Source organism: Meles meles, chromosome 11 (assembly GCF_922984935.1).
Source record: "Meles meles chromosome 11, mMelMel3.1 paternal haplotype, whole genome shotgun sequence".
NCBI lineage: Eukaryota > Metazoa > Chordata > Mammalia > Carnivora > Mustelidae > Meles > Meles meles.
The window spans coordinates 17,066,897-17,085,306 of NC_060076.1; the positions used below are offsets into that span (position 1 = coordinate 17,066,897).

The 18,410-nt window shown below is 46.6% G+C and overlaps 1 protein-coding gene across 3 annotated transcripts in view; it reads left to right on the forward strand.

The window, feature by feature from the left end:
* The window catches only part of ASTN2 (astrotactin 2), an 875,241-nt gene that overhangs the window by 196,589 nt on the left and 660,242 nt on the right, over window positions 1–18,410 (forward strand). For all 3 annotated transcript variants that reach the window (XM_046023052.1, XM_046023053.1, XM_046023054.1), the window contains exon 3: window positions 2,607–2,991. In XM_046023052.1, the coding sequence (XP_045879008.1) occupies window positions 2,607–2,991 (385 nt within the window). The remainder of the gene's footprint in view (window positions 1–2,606; window positions 2,992–18,410) is intronic.

Sequence of the window (18,410 nt, forward strand, 5' to 3'; positions counted from 1 at the left end):
CCCGGAGTGCTGGTCTGGATTTAGGAGTGGATGCAGGATCGCAGGGGTGACCGGGGAGGGCCGGCTAGAGGCAGTGGAGGCAGGGAGGGGTGGTCGTGGAGGGAAGTGGTCATTTGGGTTAGGCCTTCTCTTTCCCAGGTCATGGTTAATACTGGGATCTGACCACAGGGTCAGACCCTCATAAACGGGATAGGCATGAGGGGCTGGGAATGTAGGGTCCTGGACCAGGCAGGGCCTGACTCTCCCGGCCAGGGAAGTGCCCGGAGGTGTGAAGATAGGCAAGGAGATTTCCCCAAGATGTCAGTAACCAGAATGAAACACTTTGTTGAAGGGCAGCCTTAAGATGTGCCCCTCGATTCCTGGACTTGAAGATAACGTTTTCCTTTTTCCTTCTCAGCATTCGCTCTCTTTTCATGCACCCCACCATTGTTCCCATGTTCTCCTCTCCTCCTCGCGGGCTGTGAGAACCATCACGCCATCACATAGCCAGTGGCTGTGCAGTGAAGCTTAGAGTTTAGGTCCCTGCTTTACCACATCCTGGCCTTTTGTACCCTGATGGACCAAGGATCAAAACCTGTGTGACTTCAAGCTCTCTGAACTGCGTTTTCCTCATCTCTTCAATAGAACAGAACTACATCCCACCACATAAGATTGTCTTGAAGATAATAACAGGAAGTGAGAGTAGTAAGGAGAGGGTCTGCTATGGTTTTAGCCAGTGTTGTTCTTGCCTCCTGTCTCTCTTCACTGTCCTCGCTGTTACGTCTTTCCTTCATATCCCTCCCTTCCTGCCTCCTTCCGTCTCCTCCCTTTCTTCTCTGTGGGAAAAAAAAAACTGACAAGTAATGCCCATGAAACGAGACTTCTAGACACAGAAAAATCACTGTTGTATGTTCTCTGGAGGAACAAGGATCTGTTCTTGTTTTGGGGGGCTCTGAAGGTCACGAGCCATGCCCATGCACCCATTTTATGTGTATTTGATGCACATAAACACACACTTGCACACATACAAACGCATGTACTTGCAGATTTATTGGGTTTGTGTGCTCGTGCTTAAGTTCTGACATCTGGAGGAAGCTTCCCCGGGGATTCCTCAGCGGCTCACTCCTGAAGTCAAGGCAGGGCGGGCGGCTGCACCTGCATGCCTGGGGACCTCTTAGCCCACTTTCCCACCCGCTCCCCACCCGCCGTGGAGGTGCTGAATTCCAGCGTACTGACCCAAGGGCCTTGCAAAAAGAACATGACAGCTTTCCGGGCTAGGCAGCAGGATAGCAGATTATTTTAGTAAACAGCATTCTTCCTGGCTCAAGCAGGTCTGCCTAACCGAAGTCACCGCCAGAAGTGAGGCTCAGCCTTTGCTCTGTGGCTCACCGTGAGTTTCTGAGTCTCTCAATTCCAGGCCCCTCTCTGCCCCGAGTGAAGGCGGTCCTTCCCAGCCCTGGGGATTACCCCCAGGGACTCAACCCACAGCCTCCTGTCCCGCAGCCCCAAAGCACAATCTTTAAGGAAGAAAAGCAAGGTAACTGAGGGGGCTCCTCCATTCACGGACGTGTTTGTAAATGACCCTGCTCTTCAAGAACTCATGGAAAGGGTATTTCACGAGTCTCATGAATCATGTAACATATGTTCATACACTGTAAACTGTTCTAACGTAAGGTATGGGAGGCAGACTCTACTGAATATTTGCCAGAGGGATGTATTAAAGAAAAATAAGCTTCAGTTTGCCTTAATGTTCTGATTCAAAGAATCCTAGAAAGGTTTTTTTTTTTTTTTTCATTTAGTCATTCAACAAATATTTATGAAGCACATATTTTGCCTCAGGCCCCCAACTGGAAATCACGTACTAGAAGACTAGTGTTTCTGGGGCACCTGGGTGGCTCAGTTGGTTAAGCATCTGCCTTTAGCTCAGGTCCTGATTCCAGGGGCCTGGGATCGAGCCCCACATAGGGCTTTCCTGATCACTGGAGAGTCTCCTTCTCTCTTTCTCCTTCTCCCTCTCCCTCTGCTCTTGCTCTCCCTCTCTCTCTCAAATAAATAAATACAATTTTTTATTTAAAAAGACTAGTATTTCTGATAATGAAGGATATATGGGACTATGCAGAAATTATGTTTGACCTTATAATGTCTCAGATGTGTAGCAGGTTGGAAAAAGGGCTACTATATCTTGATCCTTCAGTGGACCCATTCTAGAGATGAGGAAGCAGGACTGAGAGAGCATGAGCAAATGTCCTGGGGTTGCTCCATTCATGGGAGGCAGAGCCAAAATTCAGATATGCACCTGTGTGAAGCCACAGCCCTTGGCTCTTCCAGCATTTAGCTGTCTGTGTGGCTCTCACGTGACCATTATCCACCTCATTTGTTCCGTGTGGCAACCTCATGAAGAAGGGAGGGCAGGGATTCTTACTCATCCTTATATACACGAAAAGCAAAGCCCCGAAAAGTCAAGCAGTTTGCCCAAGATCACAGAGCAGCTGTGGCTGGTGGTTCCTGAGTTTTTATGAGCCATGCCCGGGGATCTGGGCCGAGGGGAGTGGACAGGAGAGCCCCCTCCGACACTCTAACCCAAAGAACTGTGGCCCATTTGCTGTCCTTCTTCCCTTCTGCTCCAGGGTGGACTCATTGCACTGCTGCTTCTGCTGCTGGTGTTCACTGTGGCTCTGTACGCCCAGCGGCGCTGGCAGAAGCGCCGCCGCATCCCCCAGAAGAGCGCGAGCACGGAAGCCACACATGAGATTCACTACATCCCGTCCGTGCTGCTGGGGCCCCAGGCCCGGGAAAGCTTCCGCTCCTCTCGGCTGCAGGCTCACAATTCTGTCATTGGAGTGCCCATCCGGGAGACCCCCATCCTGGATGACTATGACTACGAAGAGGATGAGGACCTTCCCCGGCGGGCCAACCACGTCTCCCGGGAGGATGAGTTTGGCAGCCAGGCGACCCACAGCCTGGACAGTCTGGGCCGGCCAGGAGAAGAGAAGGGGGACTTTGAGAAGAAAGGTGAGTCTTCCTTGTTGCATCCCACCCTCCAGTGGGACCTTTTGGGAAGCTGGGAAGAGGCGCGGAAGCTGGGTGGTTGGGGGAACAGGTGGTGTCTTCTGGGCTAAGCCATTCTGGATCTATGGCCGGTCTCTGTTGGGTTATCCGAATTTGTCTTCTCTAGCTCTTCAGTAGTGGTGGGAAAAAGAAAAAAAAAAGTCAGTGTTTAGAGTTTTGAGAAGCATCAGAAGTTATGTAGTTCACTATCCCTCCTTTGTCTCTTGATTACCTCCCTTGATACCCTTTTCACTACTCAGTTGAGAGAATTCATCTCATTTTCAGACACTACTGTTAGGAAGTTTTTCCTTATATTGAGTTGAAATCTGTTTGTCTGGCCCTTCACATCCACAAAGAAAATGAATCTGATCTTCCTTCTCTAAGTCAGCTCTTAGAAAATTTGACAAGAGAAAAAAAAATGCACCTTGTAACTTCTGGAAATCAACCTAAATAATCCCAGTTTCTTCAACTGGACTCAAGTGACAGTTTTCAGACATTTCACCATCCGGGTCACTGTCCTATAGATGGAAAGTCTAATTTTTCATGTCTTAGAATATAAACGCCAGAACTAACACCCCTCTGCCTCAAGGGGGGAATGCTCTTGTGCTCAGCAAAATGGGATTTTCACCTCCTTCTTGCCAGCTGTTATACTTCTGTTGATGCAGCTTGAGATCACATTTTGTACTACTCCTGCTGGTTCATACTGGGCTTTTTGGTGACTGACACCTCTCACCCTTTTCCACATATGCTGTTGCAAAGACCCAATTCCCAGTAGTTGGTAGACAATTGATTATTTGGACACAAGCACAGAATATATTCCTGTTTGTCTTTATTAAGTGTCTGGTGCACCATCTTGTTTATAGATGGAATTTGGCTCTTGTCCTTTAAATGCTGCAAATATCCTATTCTGCTTTTTCCTCCTCCTTGTCTTTGTGATACGGGTGATGACAGTCGGTTAAAGGCTTAGCCTGGAGACCCTCATGCTGACACTGACCCACTCCTTTTGTGAACTGAGAGAAACCCTCGCTGTTTGGGCCAGTCTTGGAGTTCTGAACTCTGTATCCTACTTTTCTTCTTCTGGAGTCCTTCCTCTTGAACTCATCTTTCCATGTTGCTCAGTGGGCTAATAAGAACATTGGGGGGTTCTTAAAAGGAGACATTTTTGTGAAGTCTAGGAACCCGCAGGTGGACGAGAGTGAGACAGTAGGCTAGAGTGCGGGTTTTGGAGTCACATGGACCTGGGTTCAAATCCTGCCTCCTTTATTCACTGGGTGACCTTGGAAGAACAGGAATTCAACCCTCCGAGTCTCAGTTTCTTCACCTAAGTGTTCTGGAAGGATTCAATATAACAATAAAATATGCACAAAATGCCTACCCCAGGGCCTCATTTATGTGGCAGGTGTTGGATCTCTGAGAACTGTGTTTATAGACTTCAAACCCCTGGTCTTAGCTGGGCATCCAGAGTGTCCTTAGTGATGTGTAGTAGTAACCTCCAATCTCCTTTTATATTCCAGCCACCATGGTCTGGGATATCTCCCCTGTCTTCCACGGCCAGTCCTGTCTTTCAGCTCTTCATTTCCTTTCTTTCTTTCTTTCTTTCTTTCTTTTTTTTTTTTTTTAGTTAGATAGTAAGATAGTTTCTTAGATTATTGGTCTGCTCTTTTTTTTTTTAAGATTTTATTTATTTATTTGACAGAGAGAGATCACAAATAGGCAGAGGGGCAGGCAGAGAGAGAGGGGGAAGCAGGCTCCCCACTGAGCAGAGAGCCCGATGCACGGCTCCATCCCAGGACCCTGAGATCATGACCTGAGCTGAAGGCAGTGGCTCAAACCACTGAGCCACCCAGGCACCCTGAAGTGTTCATTTCCTGACATCCCCCTCCCCCCTTCCCAAGAAATGGAGATGAGCACATTGAACTGAACCCCATTCCTGGGTTCCCTGATGCTGTGGCCTTGGCCAACCTTCTTCACCATCCCCTCAAGGTCATGCCTTCACCTCACCTGTTTTCACTGGACCCATAGTATTTTTTGTAAATGTTCTGCCTTGGCTTTAAAAGGAAGTACAATTTGAAGTAACACAAAGCCCTTCATTTAGTCCTGGATCCAGCCCCACTGAGCTCTGGTAAGGGTGGAAGAGGGAGAAATCCAGGCAAAAGGAAGGGCACGCTTTTCCTGACTCCACACGGGATTCTGGTCACCTTGACCACGGAGAAATGGCCGTTAGGGCTGTTCTTGCAACGTTATGATCCCTGAGCTCCTGGTCCTGCTTGCTAGACAGGAGAGGGATGGCTCCACGGGCAGATTGCGGAAGATCTCATAGCAGCTCAGACCCAACGAGTGCTCTGTTGCCTCCATTGGATCCTTGGGAGAGAACCATGAGGCACTCTCTTTTGTGGGGTGACCTGGGACCATCTGTGGGTTGTGTCAAGAGAGGACAACTCTTCAGAGGCTGGGCAACCCATACAGAAGGAATCCCATAGCCTTTTTGAAATTATATCGCCAAAGGCTAATCCCTTGCCCAGTTAGATCTGCGCCTTTCCACTTAGATTTTGCCTATCCATTCAAACTTTTTCTCCGTTTTCAAGCTCTGTCAGGCTGCTTTTCAGCTTGGACTTATGAATAACACAGGGTACACTCTGGAGAGCAGAGGGAGAAAGTTTCACTACCAAGAGGCCACTGCTTGGGTTTCCAAACCCCAAGATCATTTTCCTGAGCAGGTTTGACCTTCAGCTGATACACATCCACGGGCCCAGACCCTTTGTTAACTTCTTCTGTGTCTTGGTAAGTAGTTTGCTGTCCTGAGCTCTCCCATTGCCTTCCTGCTGCCTGGCCATCCCACACCCTCCCCAAGAACCCTCCCGAAGCTCCTACTGTCTAGGAATGGGGTGGCGTTAGGATACTTCTCCAGGATTATGGCCAGCATCCTGTCTTACTAATTGATACCTATGCCCTAGAACTCCTCAGGTATTTTGAATATCACTCCTGAATTTCACCTTGGCACATTCCTGCGGATTTAATCATGTCTGTGTGTGAAGGCTTGGCTCTGTGTTTGGTACATAACAGAGACTCAATGCATTTTAATTCTAATTCTCCTTATCCATCCTTAAATTTATGTTTCCCTTCCCTGAATATTATGCATGAAACCTCGAAGAAATTAAAATAACAAATTTATCACTTTATCAAGGGAAAGGGTAGGGGATGGCTGAGTGGATATTGGGTTTTCTTAATTTTGTTTTATTAGTGTGAAAAAAAATGCAAGCTGCTTGTAATTGAAGGAAGAGAAGGAAGGAGAAAGGGGGAAATAGAAACAGGGACAGAGACCTTTATGTAGCTATACATCTGGTGATCTGGGAACTTTCCATGAATTATGTCATTTACACCTCACAGTCACCCTGTGAGTTGGGTACTAATATTGCTCCCATTCTACAGAGCAGGAGACTAAGGCAAAGAGAGGAGGCTGAGTAACCTGTCCAGGGTCACACAGCTGGGAAGTGGCTAAGCCAGTTGCAGCTCCGTCACAAGACCAGTCATCGTAAGGACAGAGCTGGGGCGTGAACACACCATCCCACACTATGTGCCATGGTCTGGGGAAGCCACCGAGCTCTCACAATCGTGGGGATAGTTAAAGCATTGCAACCATGAACTTGCTTCATCCACAAGTTGGGGAAGAGAAATAGGTAATTAACATCTGTTCTTGGAGGCGGGATGCTGTACACGGTAATTCTGAACTTCTAAATTGGCTTCTAGAAGGGCCTTTGTGACAGGGATAGCCTATTTTTTTTTTTTTTTTTTTAGTGTTTGGAGAGGTTCCCAGGAGTATAGGGGACTTGTGCTGATGTCAACAGAGCACTCTGGGGTGACAGAGAAAACTGGAAAACTGTTTATTAACTCACCCTTCTGACACCCCTGCGAATGCCATGGAAATGTCATCATTGTGTAGCGCTTTCTAAAATTTCAGAGCTCTTTGTACCCAACACGTTATTCAAATGCCTTGGTGTTCAAACTTCTTCACATAAGGGCTCTAGCCTAAGCCTCTAGCCCCCTCCGCTTCACCCCTGCCCAGCCATTTCCTCCTCAAGCCATATCAGTCTTCCTGGCTTCCTTCCTCATCCTCACAGGTCTTCACTTCCATGCCTGCCTTCATTCATTCTTCCCACAGCAGTGGCTCTGTTGTGATCCCTCTGGTCATAGTGCTTTCGTGCTGTAAGTTTTTCCAGAGCTCTCCCTACTGTTGATCTCAGCCCCTGTACTCCAGCCCATGGCCTCCTCTCTATTCTCTATTCTTCACACTGGCTTAGCTTCTTTCACCACAGGCCCTTTGCATCTGCCACAGTGAACTTTGCTGGAAAAATCCCCTTCTTTCTTTCCCCCAGTCCGTCATGGCTGACTCCTTCTGGTCATTCTGGGTTCAGCTTAAATCTCACCTCATCGGACAAAGCTCTCTTTATATGAGCTCTGTCCTTTTACCGTCTATCAGCTCTTCGGGGTTTTTTTTAAAATAATTTATACTTATTTATTAAATATTTTAATTATCTTGCTAGATTCAGTTTCCTGAGACCATGGACCACGTCTATTTGGTTTGTTCTGTGCCTAACAGAGCATCTGGTATTGGGTCCGTAGATGGAGGAATGAATAATTAATGATTGCAGGGGCACCTGGGTGGCTCAGTGGGTTAAGCCTCTGCCTTCAGCTCAGGTCATGATCTCAGGGTCCTGGGATCGAGCCCTGCATCAGGCTCTTTGCTCAGCAGGGGGCCTGCTTCCCACTCTCTCTCTCTGCCTGCCTCTCTGCCTACTTGTGATCTCTCTCTCTGTCAAATAAATAAATAAAATCTTTAAAAAAAATAAAATAAATTAATGACTGCAGAAATGGCTGTCACCGTGCCTCTCCACTGGCTTGTAACTCTGCATGGACTCCTTACGAACCTTTTTCTGAACCAGACAGACCTTGTTTAGTAATTTTTTAAAAAAATATTCAGGTATTTATTTGAGAGAAAGAGAGAGTGAGATGGCAGGGAGGGGAAGGCAGAGGGAGACAAGCAGACTCAGCACTGAGCCCAGAGCCCAAAGTGGGGCTCAATCGCATGACCCTGAGATCATGACATGAGCCAAAACCGAGTTGCATTCTCAGCCAATGGAGCCACTCAGGCACCCCTGTTTAGTATTTTAAATCAGTGTTCTGTTGGCTGTTCCCACCCACCTCATAAGGAAGAAATTGCCTTTACTGAAATTTGGAGATCATCTGAGTTACATAAGCTAGAAGTAGTAAAGCCAGAATTTGAACCCAGCAAACCCCAGCATGCTCTGAAGACAATACCACATGGATTAATCCTGTCCATTTATTTGAGCAGGAGAGGTAAGGCTGGGCTTAGATCCTAGCAATCCAGGTCTCTTAGAGCTGTGTTTATTAAAAATATTGAACGCCAGCCACAGGGAGAAATGGATTTTGCGCTGACGCCACACACACACACACACACACACACACACACACACACACGCACAGTGCCCCGCTCCCCCCACATATGGGAACATGTGTATGCATATCTCTAACATAAGTTTTGCAAAAGAATACTTATCTTTATTATATGTGGTATGCTCGGATAGTTTCTGTTCTTTTAATTTTTTTTTCTAATTTTTAATTTATTTGACAGAGAGAGATCAGAAGTAGACAGAGAGGCAGGCAGAGAGAGAGAAGGAAGCAAGGCTCCCTGCTGAGCAGAGAGCCCGATGTGGGACTCGATCCCAGGACCCTGAGATCATGACCTGAGCTGAAGGCAGAGGCTTAACCCATTGAGCCACCCAGGCGCCCCTAGTTTCTGTTCTTTTTATGTCATCTTTTTAATGCTGGTATGAACCGCTGAATTGGTTTTAGTTTATGAGTGGTCTTAACGTGAATTCAAAGATCTCCTAAGCCTCAGAGAGGGTCTCTTATACTGGGAGACCCCCAAGGGGACAGATCCCTTGGTCACTGGATCTCTGATAGCTCCCGGCACGTGCTCCTTGCCTGGAGGAGGATAATTCTGGGGACTCAAGGTAAGGTTTGAGTGGAGGAATTGGGAACAGTACATGAGACAGCCATGATCCACAAAGGGCTTTATGTCTTACCCCTGCCCAGCCCCCGTGGTCAACCCATTGGTCTTTTACCCCATACTATGGCCCACTGTTCCCATCGTCTGTATACTTTCTCTTGAAACAATTCAGCTGTTCCTCCAAAAGGACCCTTCATGTATCCTGCATTCTTTCGTCAGGGGACACTCTCTCCATCCCCTACCACCTAGAAACTTCTCCCTTTGTGCTCACTGCCTGGAAAACACCACCCATTCTGGAAGCCACGGCTCCACACGGTCCTCTTCCCAGGTGTCTTGGAGCCCCAGAGGGAGATTCTCCAAGAGCCTGAGGAAACTCACTCTCTAGCACCAGCTCCCCTTTGAAGGTGCTGCCAGGGTTCCCTTGGGGGCCAGAGGAAAGCAGGATGGGCTGGATTGCTTTCCCCAGAGCTAGACTGCTTTTAACTGTTCGTACATTGGGGTTCCACACAAGATTATTTTGAAATATGGATTCTTTAACATTAAAAAAAAAGAAATGTTTGGGTATGACTTTCTCACACCCAACCGCCTCTCTTCCCTCTGTTTATTGGAAGTACTTTTTGGAGTCTGCATTGCCAAAGGTCTGAAAGACTGTTTGGTGTACTTTCTATCTTCTCTATACCTTTATTGGCTGTTGTAGAGGGAAATGGGCTGATGCTTGAGTCCCTGCATCGTCTTTTGGGAGCACCTGCTCCTCACTACGCAATCATTCATTCACTCGTTCATTCAACTGGCTTAACAGGTGTTTACTGAGCACCTACTATGTGCTCATTGGATTTAATGAAGAAGAGACAAAGCTCAGTGGGAAATGGTTTTCTTCTAGAAGCTTACAGTTTAGAGGGGTATAAAACAGTAATAGCCACTTTATTTTATATAGTTCTTTAACATTTATAGAATGGCTTCATAAACATTATATGATACTCTGTGTGTTACCGAACCCTTTTGCGAGACAAAGAACCTTACAGGGCTCAGAGAAGTTAAATCACTGCCCGCCTCCCCAACCAGGACAAAGAGTAAGTTTGAGGGTAAAGTCCTCCTTAAACCCACATCTCCTGAGTTCAAGTTCACAGCTCTCTCCATCTGGCGATACTGTATCATGCTGAATGTCACTTGGGAAACAACTTGTTACATCTACACTGCCCTCCCCTTCTTCATCTCAAACATTGAAACTCCTCATCTTTGGATGTATTCAAACAAGACTGGGGAGCCGTTGGCCGCAGATGGTGTGGCGGGCTTGGAGATGAGACACAATTAGTAATTGCTTCTAGTTCCCAGATTGTAAAATTTGAACTTAATCTGTTTCCATTCTGTTTTCTTGTTTGGACTTCTTAGAAAACAAAGAGGGGCACGATCTGTATTTGAATAAACAGGCTCCTTGGAACTAGCTAGCCTGGCAAGTATCCAGAATTGAGAAGTTCTTTCTTTCTTTCTTTCTTCTTTCTTTTTTTTTTCTTTTCCTTTTAACCCCAGCTGGCTACTTGTGTAATGGTAGAACATGCATTTTCTTTCCAATGAATGTTCCCACATAGTGGAGTCAACAGGGCTTCGGATGACCAGACCCCGACTCTGCAGCAGAGTTGTTTCTGCTTTGACGTGTGTGTCCCCCCTTCCTGGACACTGGTCCTGGTGCCTCACCGTGGAGGCTGGGTGTGGTGGGCAGGAACAGACCCTCCGACAGACAGGAGCTCGGCATCCCCAGACAGCCGTCCTCTGAGCTGTCTCCACACTCTCTAAAATAAGATATAGACAGAGATTTGTCATGGAATCACAAACAGGAATGTCACCAAAGCTGTCACCAGAGCCCCTTAAAATGTCACTTCCCAGCATTAATTGCCACGATAGCAAAACAAACGGGCATTCTCTGAGCACTGGTGCTTCCCCCTCCTCCCTCGTGATTCTTCCCCAGCTCCCTGTCTCTCCTTTCTCCCTTCACCCCCAGAGTCCCCCTCCTCCTTGTCTCCAGGGACACTCTGGGCTTCTGACTTGATTAGACTCTGCCCTGGAGAGGCAGCCCCACCGCACACTGACAGGTGAGGGTGAAGGAGGTTTGATAAATGTCAGGGGCTGAAGAGACTGCTCCCTGATTGATCAGAGCTGGAGCAATTTCCCAGCACTTGAGGGACTCTGTACCTCCCATACCGGTCTCCCTCGAAATACCTGGATGTCACCCAGTGGTGGCCTGACTCTCATAGAGTCCAGGCGGCTCAGGCTCACCGTCTCCCCCAGGGACCCAGCCTGCCCATGGCTCCCGTGTGCTCCCCCCCCCCCCCGACAAATGAATACAGTCAGTCGCCATCCTTATCCGCATGTACCATCACTTTTTATTGTCCCAATATTTCCTATTTATAAAAGTGTGTAAGCTCATTGTAGAAAACTTTTTAAAAAGCCTCAATTAGCAGTTTTTCATAACGCCACCTTCATAGCTACAGTAACTGTTTACGGTGTTTTCCTATTTTTTCCCTCTTCTCTTTTCCATACTGAAAATCAAAAATCCACTATTTTATAGCTTACATTTTTATGAAATGTATGTCATAATATTTCAACATGCTTATCATTCCATCTTCTGACTGTCTCATAGCTCATTTATTGGTGAACATATCAGTTGTTTCCTTTTTATTTTGTGTTCCTTAGAAACAAACATTTTGGGGCCTTATATTGTTTTTCACTCTTCTGTATTATTTTCTCAGGACATAGTCTCAGGAGTAGAACTACTGGGTCAAATGATCTGACTGTTTTAAAGTTCTTGATACATGTTTAGCTCAATACCCCTGTGTCATTAAGTCTTGGTAAATGTTTGTTTAATAAAGTAACAACGGTTATCTATTTTTTAGATAATTTTATGTTTTTATTTGTGAGAGAGTCAGGGAAAGCCCTAGTGGGAAGGGGCAGAAGGATAGGGAGGGGGAGACTAGCAGACTCCCCACTGAGTGGAGATCCTGAGCTGGGGCTCAGTCCCAGGACCCTGAGATCAGGATCTGAGCTAAAATCAGACAGTCAGTCAACTGAGCCACCCAGGTGCCCCTGTTAATCTATTTTTTTATTTATTAATTTGGCAAGCTTTAATTAAGTCTCTGCTATGTGTCAGGCACTGTCTAGGGCACTAAGGATAGAGCAGTGAATAAAATATATAGAAGTCTTCTTCCATTAAGCTTCTTTTCTAATATATAAAGGCCATAAAAAATGAACATGAAAAATATGTGTATGTAAAAACACAATGAAATAAAAAATAGAAGTATTTTATAAATACATATTTTATAAACATAAATATATAAAAACATGTATAATTATATATAATATTAAATCATGATCATTATAGTGAGGGAGAAATAAAACAAGGAATAGTAGGATCCTCAGAAACGGCCTTACTGATTTGAGACCAGTCTGTAGAAGGTAAAGAAGTAAGCCGTTTGGATATTTGAGGAAAGAACTTTTCAGGCAGGTGAATAGCAAGTGCAAAGGGCCCTGTGGTATCACTGTGCTGGCAGTGTTCAAGGAATCGGAAGAAGCAGTTTGGCAAAGAGAGCAGTTGCATAAATTGGATCACAGAGATGCTGAAAAGAAGGTCACATAGGGCTTGGTAGGTAAGGATATTGGCTTTTGCTGTGAGATGAGGAGCCATTGGAAATAGCGAATTATTTTTTTACAAAGGTGTTAAGCAGTTGCAGTCAAGATGTGAAGGAGGGGTTTGGGTGGAGATGACATTCAGAAGGGATGATGCTGGGGAGGCAGGAGAACAGAGGTTGCACTCTGGAATCTCTAGGGTAGAATCTGGCCCCTAAGTTTCTTTCTTCTGTTTTGTTTTGTTAGCATACAGAGTTGGCTTTACATTTTTCAGTTAAGTTATCAATCTTTATAAATCGGGGCATTTTGTATCACAATGCACATTTCTGCCTCACTTGATTATTGGGACGTCTAGGTCTTCCAGCACATGGCAGGAAGGGCTGTTTTCCCTGTTCCAATACAGGCACCACCAGACCCTCATCTGCTGTAGGTTCTTCCTGGCCCCTATGGGCTCTTGAACTCAAGCGTTCCTCCAGAGGAAGGGGACATTGAGCTTGCCCTCACAGTCCAGGCCATGGGAACAGAGAGGCCATGGGAATGGTAAATTCGTCTCCAATTTGTATCAAGACAGGAGGACATGAGGAGGTCTGGCACCTTCTGGAATGTGTGTATCTCCACTTCCCATTAGTAAGGGAAAAGCGACGCCTCATTTGGTGGCCCTTCTTTTTCCTCTCCAATTCCCTGAGTTTTGTGATTCCCGGCAGCAGAACAGAGACCAAGAAACCTTTGAGAAGAGTATAGCAGAGTAGAAAGTGGTGAGGAAGCCCAGCTCTGGAACCAGACACGTCCTTCCTGTAGTTCAAGAAGTGTGAGAACTGGAGCAAGTCCCTAACACCTCTGAGACTCAGTCTTCTCACCTCTGAAGTGGGATTCCTTTCTGCAGGATGCTTGTGAGGAGGAAAGGTGGTCAGACACGCATGTAAATACTTAGCGCAGGGCTTTGACTCTGCACCGAAGCCATTGTTGTTGTTTTGTCTGAAATGCTCACTGTTTTTAGCACACAGAGGCGCAGAGAGGGGGAGGGGTTTAGCTGAGGTTGGACGGGGTATATATGTGGGGGAGGGGCAGCAGTAGCTGTAAGAGAGGCTGCCCAGCTTCCAGCCAGTGTCCCCTTAACACGGCTGCCCCAGTGCTTCAGAAGAGAGTCTTTCTTCCAGTCCAGTCCTGGATGCAGACCTCGGTGCTGACACATTGAGGAGATTACTATATATGTACAGAATGAATGAATGAATGAATGAGTGAATGACTCCTTGGCAGAAGGGACTATTTTCTCCCCAGAGGAGAGTCGGATGGACGACACTATGCTGAGCTTGTTCTGCCAGCTCCTTGCCCTGACCAGTGCCGGAGCAATTGTTTTTTTGCTTACAGCCTGGAGCCCTCTTGGTTTTGGGCTCCTCCTTAAGCCCCTGTCGGGGTCTCCAGGCTCCTGGGGCAGCTCAGGCAGCTGCAGTGCCGCCCGCTGAGCATAGATAGGTCGTCCCCACCCAGGACCAGCTCCTGTGCGACTCCTAAAACCTGGCTGCCCTTGGGGCAGTAGCCCACGGATGCCCCGCGCAGTGGCCTTTCCAAGCTGGGCATTTCCCGCGTGTTCTTTCTTCTCCGTGTGGGGAAGCTATGGTCCTGTTCTCTTGTAGGCATGTTTTCCCGTCTGTGGAATGAATACTGAAGACAAAAGGATGTTTGTAACTTGGCCAGGAGCCATTCTGTTTCAGGTGATCAACACCCCTGGTGGGAGAAGAGTCTGGTTTCTAAAGCGCTCTTGGCCACCAAGTCTCCTGGGCTTCCAGCAAGGACACAAGAATGGGAAGCGAGGCATCTTCCTTCTTTGGCTCGGCTGTTCCATGCTTGAGTCGAGACCACTGATCAGCAGCATGGACAAGACTGCCCCCACTGCCCCTCTTCATCACCCACGTCCCTGACCAACCCTCCCACCCCAGTGTACTACGTGGCACCCAGACCACGTTAACAGACACAGACTGGCTTTTGAAAATTGTGTGCTGTGGAAGGGGTGTTGGTCTCCCCTAACCAGAGGATCAGGGTCAGAATCAAACCTTACCTGCTCACTGATTTTGTGATTCTGGTCGAGTCCCTTCATTTCCCTGAGCCTGTGGTTCTCAACCAGGGGTGATTTTGTTCCTATCAACTCCTTACTGGGGACATTTGATGATGTCTGGAGACGTTGTTTGTCATGACGGGGGAAAAGGTACAGAATGCTCCTGGTGTCTGGTGGGCAGAGTCCGCAGCACACAGGACAGCTCCTTGGAGTGAGGAATTACCCAGTTCAGCACGTCAGTAGGGATACGGTTGAGAAGAAACCCTGTTGTGAGCCTTAGCTGTCACAGTGGTAGAATGGAGATTCTGATTTTCACAAGAATGTCGGACGGCCAAAGAATTATAGAAGTGAATCCTTCTTTTTTTTTTTTTAAGATTTTATTTATTTATTTGACACAGATAGAGAGTATGTGTGTGTGTGCTGTGTGCATGAGCAGGAGGAGGGGCAAGGGGAGAAGCAGGCTCCCCATGAGCAGGGAGTCCTACCTGGGCTCAGTCTTAGGACCCTGGGATCATGACCTGAGCTGAAGGCAGATGCCCAACCGACTGAGCGCCCCAGACATCCCGGAAGTGAATGCTTCTTACCAACCAACACACTGTGCAGAAATAGAATGGAAAGGTGATTGTTGCATTGTAATTTTTTTTTTTTAACTTTAGTGTCTGTTTTTTTAGTACTTCTTTGTTATAGGGAGACAAATCTTTACAGTTTTTGTAACCAGTCTTCAATGGGTTATAATTTCTTTTATTTTTTTTTTCTTTTTCTTTAATTGAAGTGCAGTTGGCACACGATGTTACATGACTTTTAGATTTGGAGCACAGTGATTGGTTAAGTCTATATATTACACTGAGCTCACCACAAACGTAGCTTCCCTCTGTCCCCATACCACGCTGTTACAATACCATTGACTATATGCTTTGTGCTGTGCTGCATTGCTATTCACCATCTATAGGGATTGGGTCTTTTTTTAATATTTTATTTATTTATTTGAGAGGGAGAGAGAGAGAGGGAGAGCGAGAGCACACAGGGAGAAGGAGACTCCCCGCTGTGCAGGGAGCCCAATGTAGGGCTCTGTCCCAGAACCCTGGGATCATGACCTGAGCAAAAGGCAGACACTTAGCCAGCTGAGCCACCCAGGCACCCCTGTAAGGATTGGTTCTTGAGAGAGGTATCTCAGGACCTTTGCATCACTGTCCCCTTTCCCTTAACCATTCTTTCTTCTGGCATCTGCATGGCTTGTTCTCTCAGTCCTTCCAGGTCTGAGGTCATGTTATCACTGTGGTCATCCCTGACCACCCCGTATGAAACAGCACAGTATGCACGATCACATGTACACACACCACACTCTTTAGTCTCCTTTCTCTTGTTCTGTTTTTCTTCCTAGCTTTTGTCCCCATTTGACCCATTGTACATATTTGTATGTCTATTGTCTGTCTCCCCCAGATGTTTTGTCTGTTCTGTTCAGTGCCTTATGTTTGTTATTTAGAACACTGTGTTGCAGAACATACAACAAATAAATAACTACTGCAATGAATGGTTAAATACAATGAGTAAATGAGTCAATGAATGATTGACACTGAGTTCTTTTGTTCAGTGTGTTCAGGTTTCAAAGAACAGTCTCTTTAGGTTAGCTGATGAGGGTTTATTTTTACTTGCAACAGGAGGAGTTATATTAGCTAGCCTGTACGGGCCAAATTCCATGATCAGCACTCAATAAATATTTACACACTTAATCCTCCAAAAAAATGCTTGTGTGGTCAGTAACTCTAATTGCCTTTTTTTTTTCCTTTTTTTTTTTTTTAAAGATTTTATTTATTTATTTGAGAGAGAGAGAGAGAGAAATGGAGAGAGCACAAGTCGGGGAACAGCAGGCAGAGGGAGAAGCAGACTCTCCACTGAGCCAGGAGCCTAATGCGGGGCTCTATCCCAGGACCTTGGGATTGTGACCTGAGCAAAAGTGAGACACTTAGCCAACTGAGACACCCAGGCATCCTAGTGTCGTTTTCTTTTTTCAGATGAGGCAACTAGAGTAGGGAGAGCTCCTGTAACTTGCCCAGGATCATGTCCCTGCTTTGTGTTAAAGCCAGGATTTGTGCCCAGGTCCATGTGACCTTTGCATGCTTGCTTTGCACTAATGCTCTGCTGCTTTCACTTTTGGAGAACTCAGGGCCCAGGGATGACGAGAAAACAGTCTCAGGACTGATGGAGAAAGAGCTGTTGTTAGGATATAACGAGAATTAGCACACTGTTTCTGCCTCAAGGAGCTCTGTTAACTTCATGAATCCACGTCAGCCTCTCTGGACCTTTCTTTATCTCCTAAGCTGTATATGCCCATGGTTTCTGCTGCCTCACAGCGCCTGTTCCTCATGAGATACGCTTATCTGACTCCGACTATCTTCTTGTGTCTCCTGTTCAAATGCCCTATGAGAGAATTTCTCATCCCCAGAATTTAATGTCCTAAGAAACGGGGCCTCACACAGGCCACACCCCCGTCCACAAGCTAACCCGGGGCTGTCTGTCTCTGCTCAGACATGGGGCTCAGTCCCATCAGCTCTGCCAGGATGGTAATGTCTCAGCGTACCCAGCAGGACACCCTCTGGACTCTGAAGCCCCCGCAGCTGCCTTTCACTAAGGCGGGCATCTGTGGGGATGGCAGACCCTCAAAGCATCATATCCTGTCCAGAACAGTGGGGAGTCCATCTGCTCAGAGCAGGACTGGTGTGTCTTGCTTCAAAAGAACCTGGTCTGTGAATAGCTCAGCTTAGCGAAGAGATAAATCAGGGAATGACGGATTATTTTCCTAAACGGTTCTTTATTTTACAAAAGCATTCTCCATGGGATCCCCTTCAACAACTAGCACCCCACCATTGCATGTGGAAAAGGATGGGATTTAACCAACTTTTGACTTACCAAATGTTTAGGGACACACTAGTCCATAAATCAAAGCAAAAATAATGGGAGGGCTTTCTGGAAAGTGGCCAGCCAGCAGTAGGATGATGGGTTTGGAATGGGGCATTCATGGGTGTAAATTCTGTCCCTACATAGCACCTCGATCTTGGACAGGCTAACTCCCTTCTTAAGTCTCAGATTCTGATCTGTGAAGTCAGTTTAATAATAATGTCGGACCTCTAGAGTTGTTTTGAGAATTAAATGCAATGATATATGAAGAGCCTGGTGGAGAGACCATCCACCATAAATATTAATGATCTCGGGAAAGTTACCTTTCCTTCCTGAGCCTCAGTCTTCCCAGCTGCCTCATGAGCAGCTTGGAACCTTTCCGGTCTAAACTCCTACATCCTTCAGTTTCTGCCCCTTTCACCAGAATTCTGAGGCTGGGGATATACAGATGGCTTGGGGCCAGTGGAGGTTTTAGCCAGAACTTCGTGCCATATGCCCAGCTGGCATGACTAATGGTTTGTGCGTAGGGGGAAGAAGTTCTTAGAAAAACCAGGAGCTCTTTAAGAGGAAGAAAGGAAGACTTTCTCTCATGCAAATTGTGATCTCGTACACCCTCGTACAGAAATGCTGCAAAAGGGAAAAAGAATGCCAGTAACTAGCATTCTTAACTGGGCTAATAGGTGGCAGAGGTCAGCCTCAGGCTTCTTTGTAGAGCCTCCTGGCTCCAGGACTATTCTGTAAGTATCCCAGGGAGGTTGGCAGAGAGACATCGCTTCCTCATCATTTCCC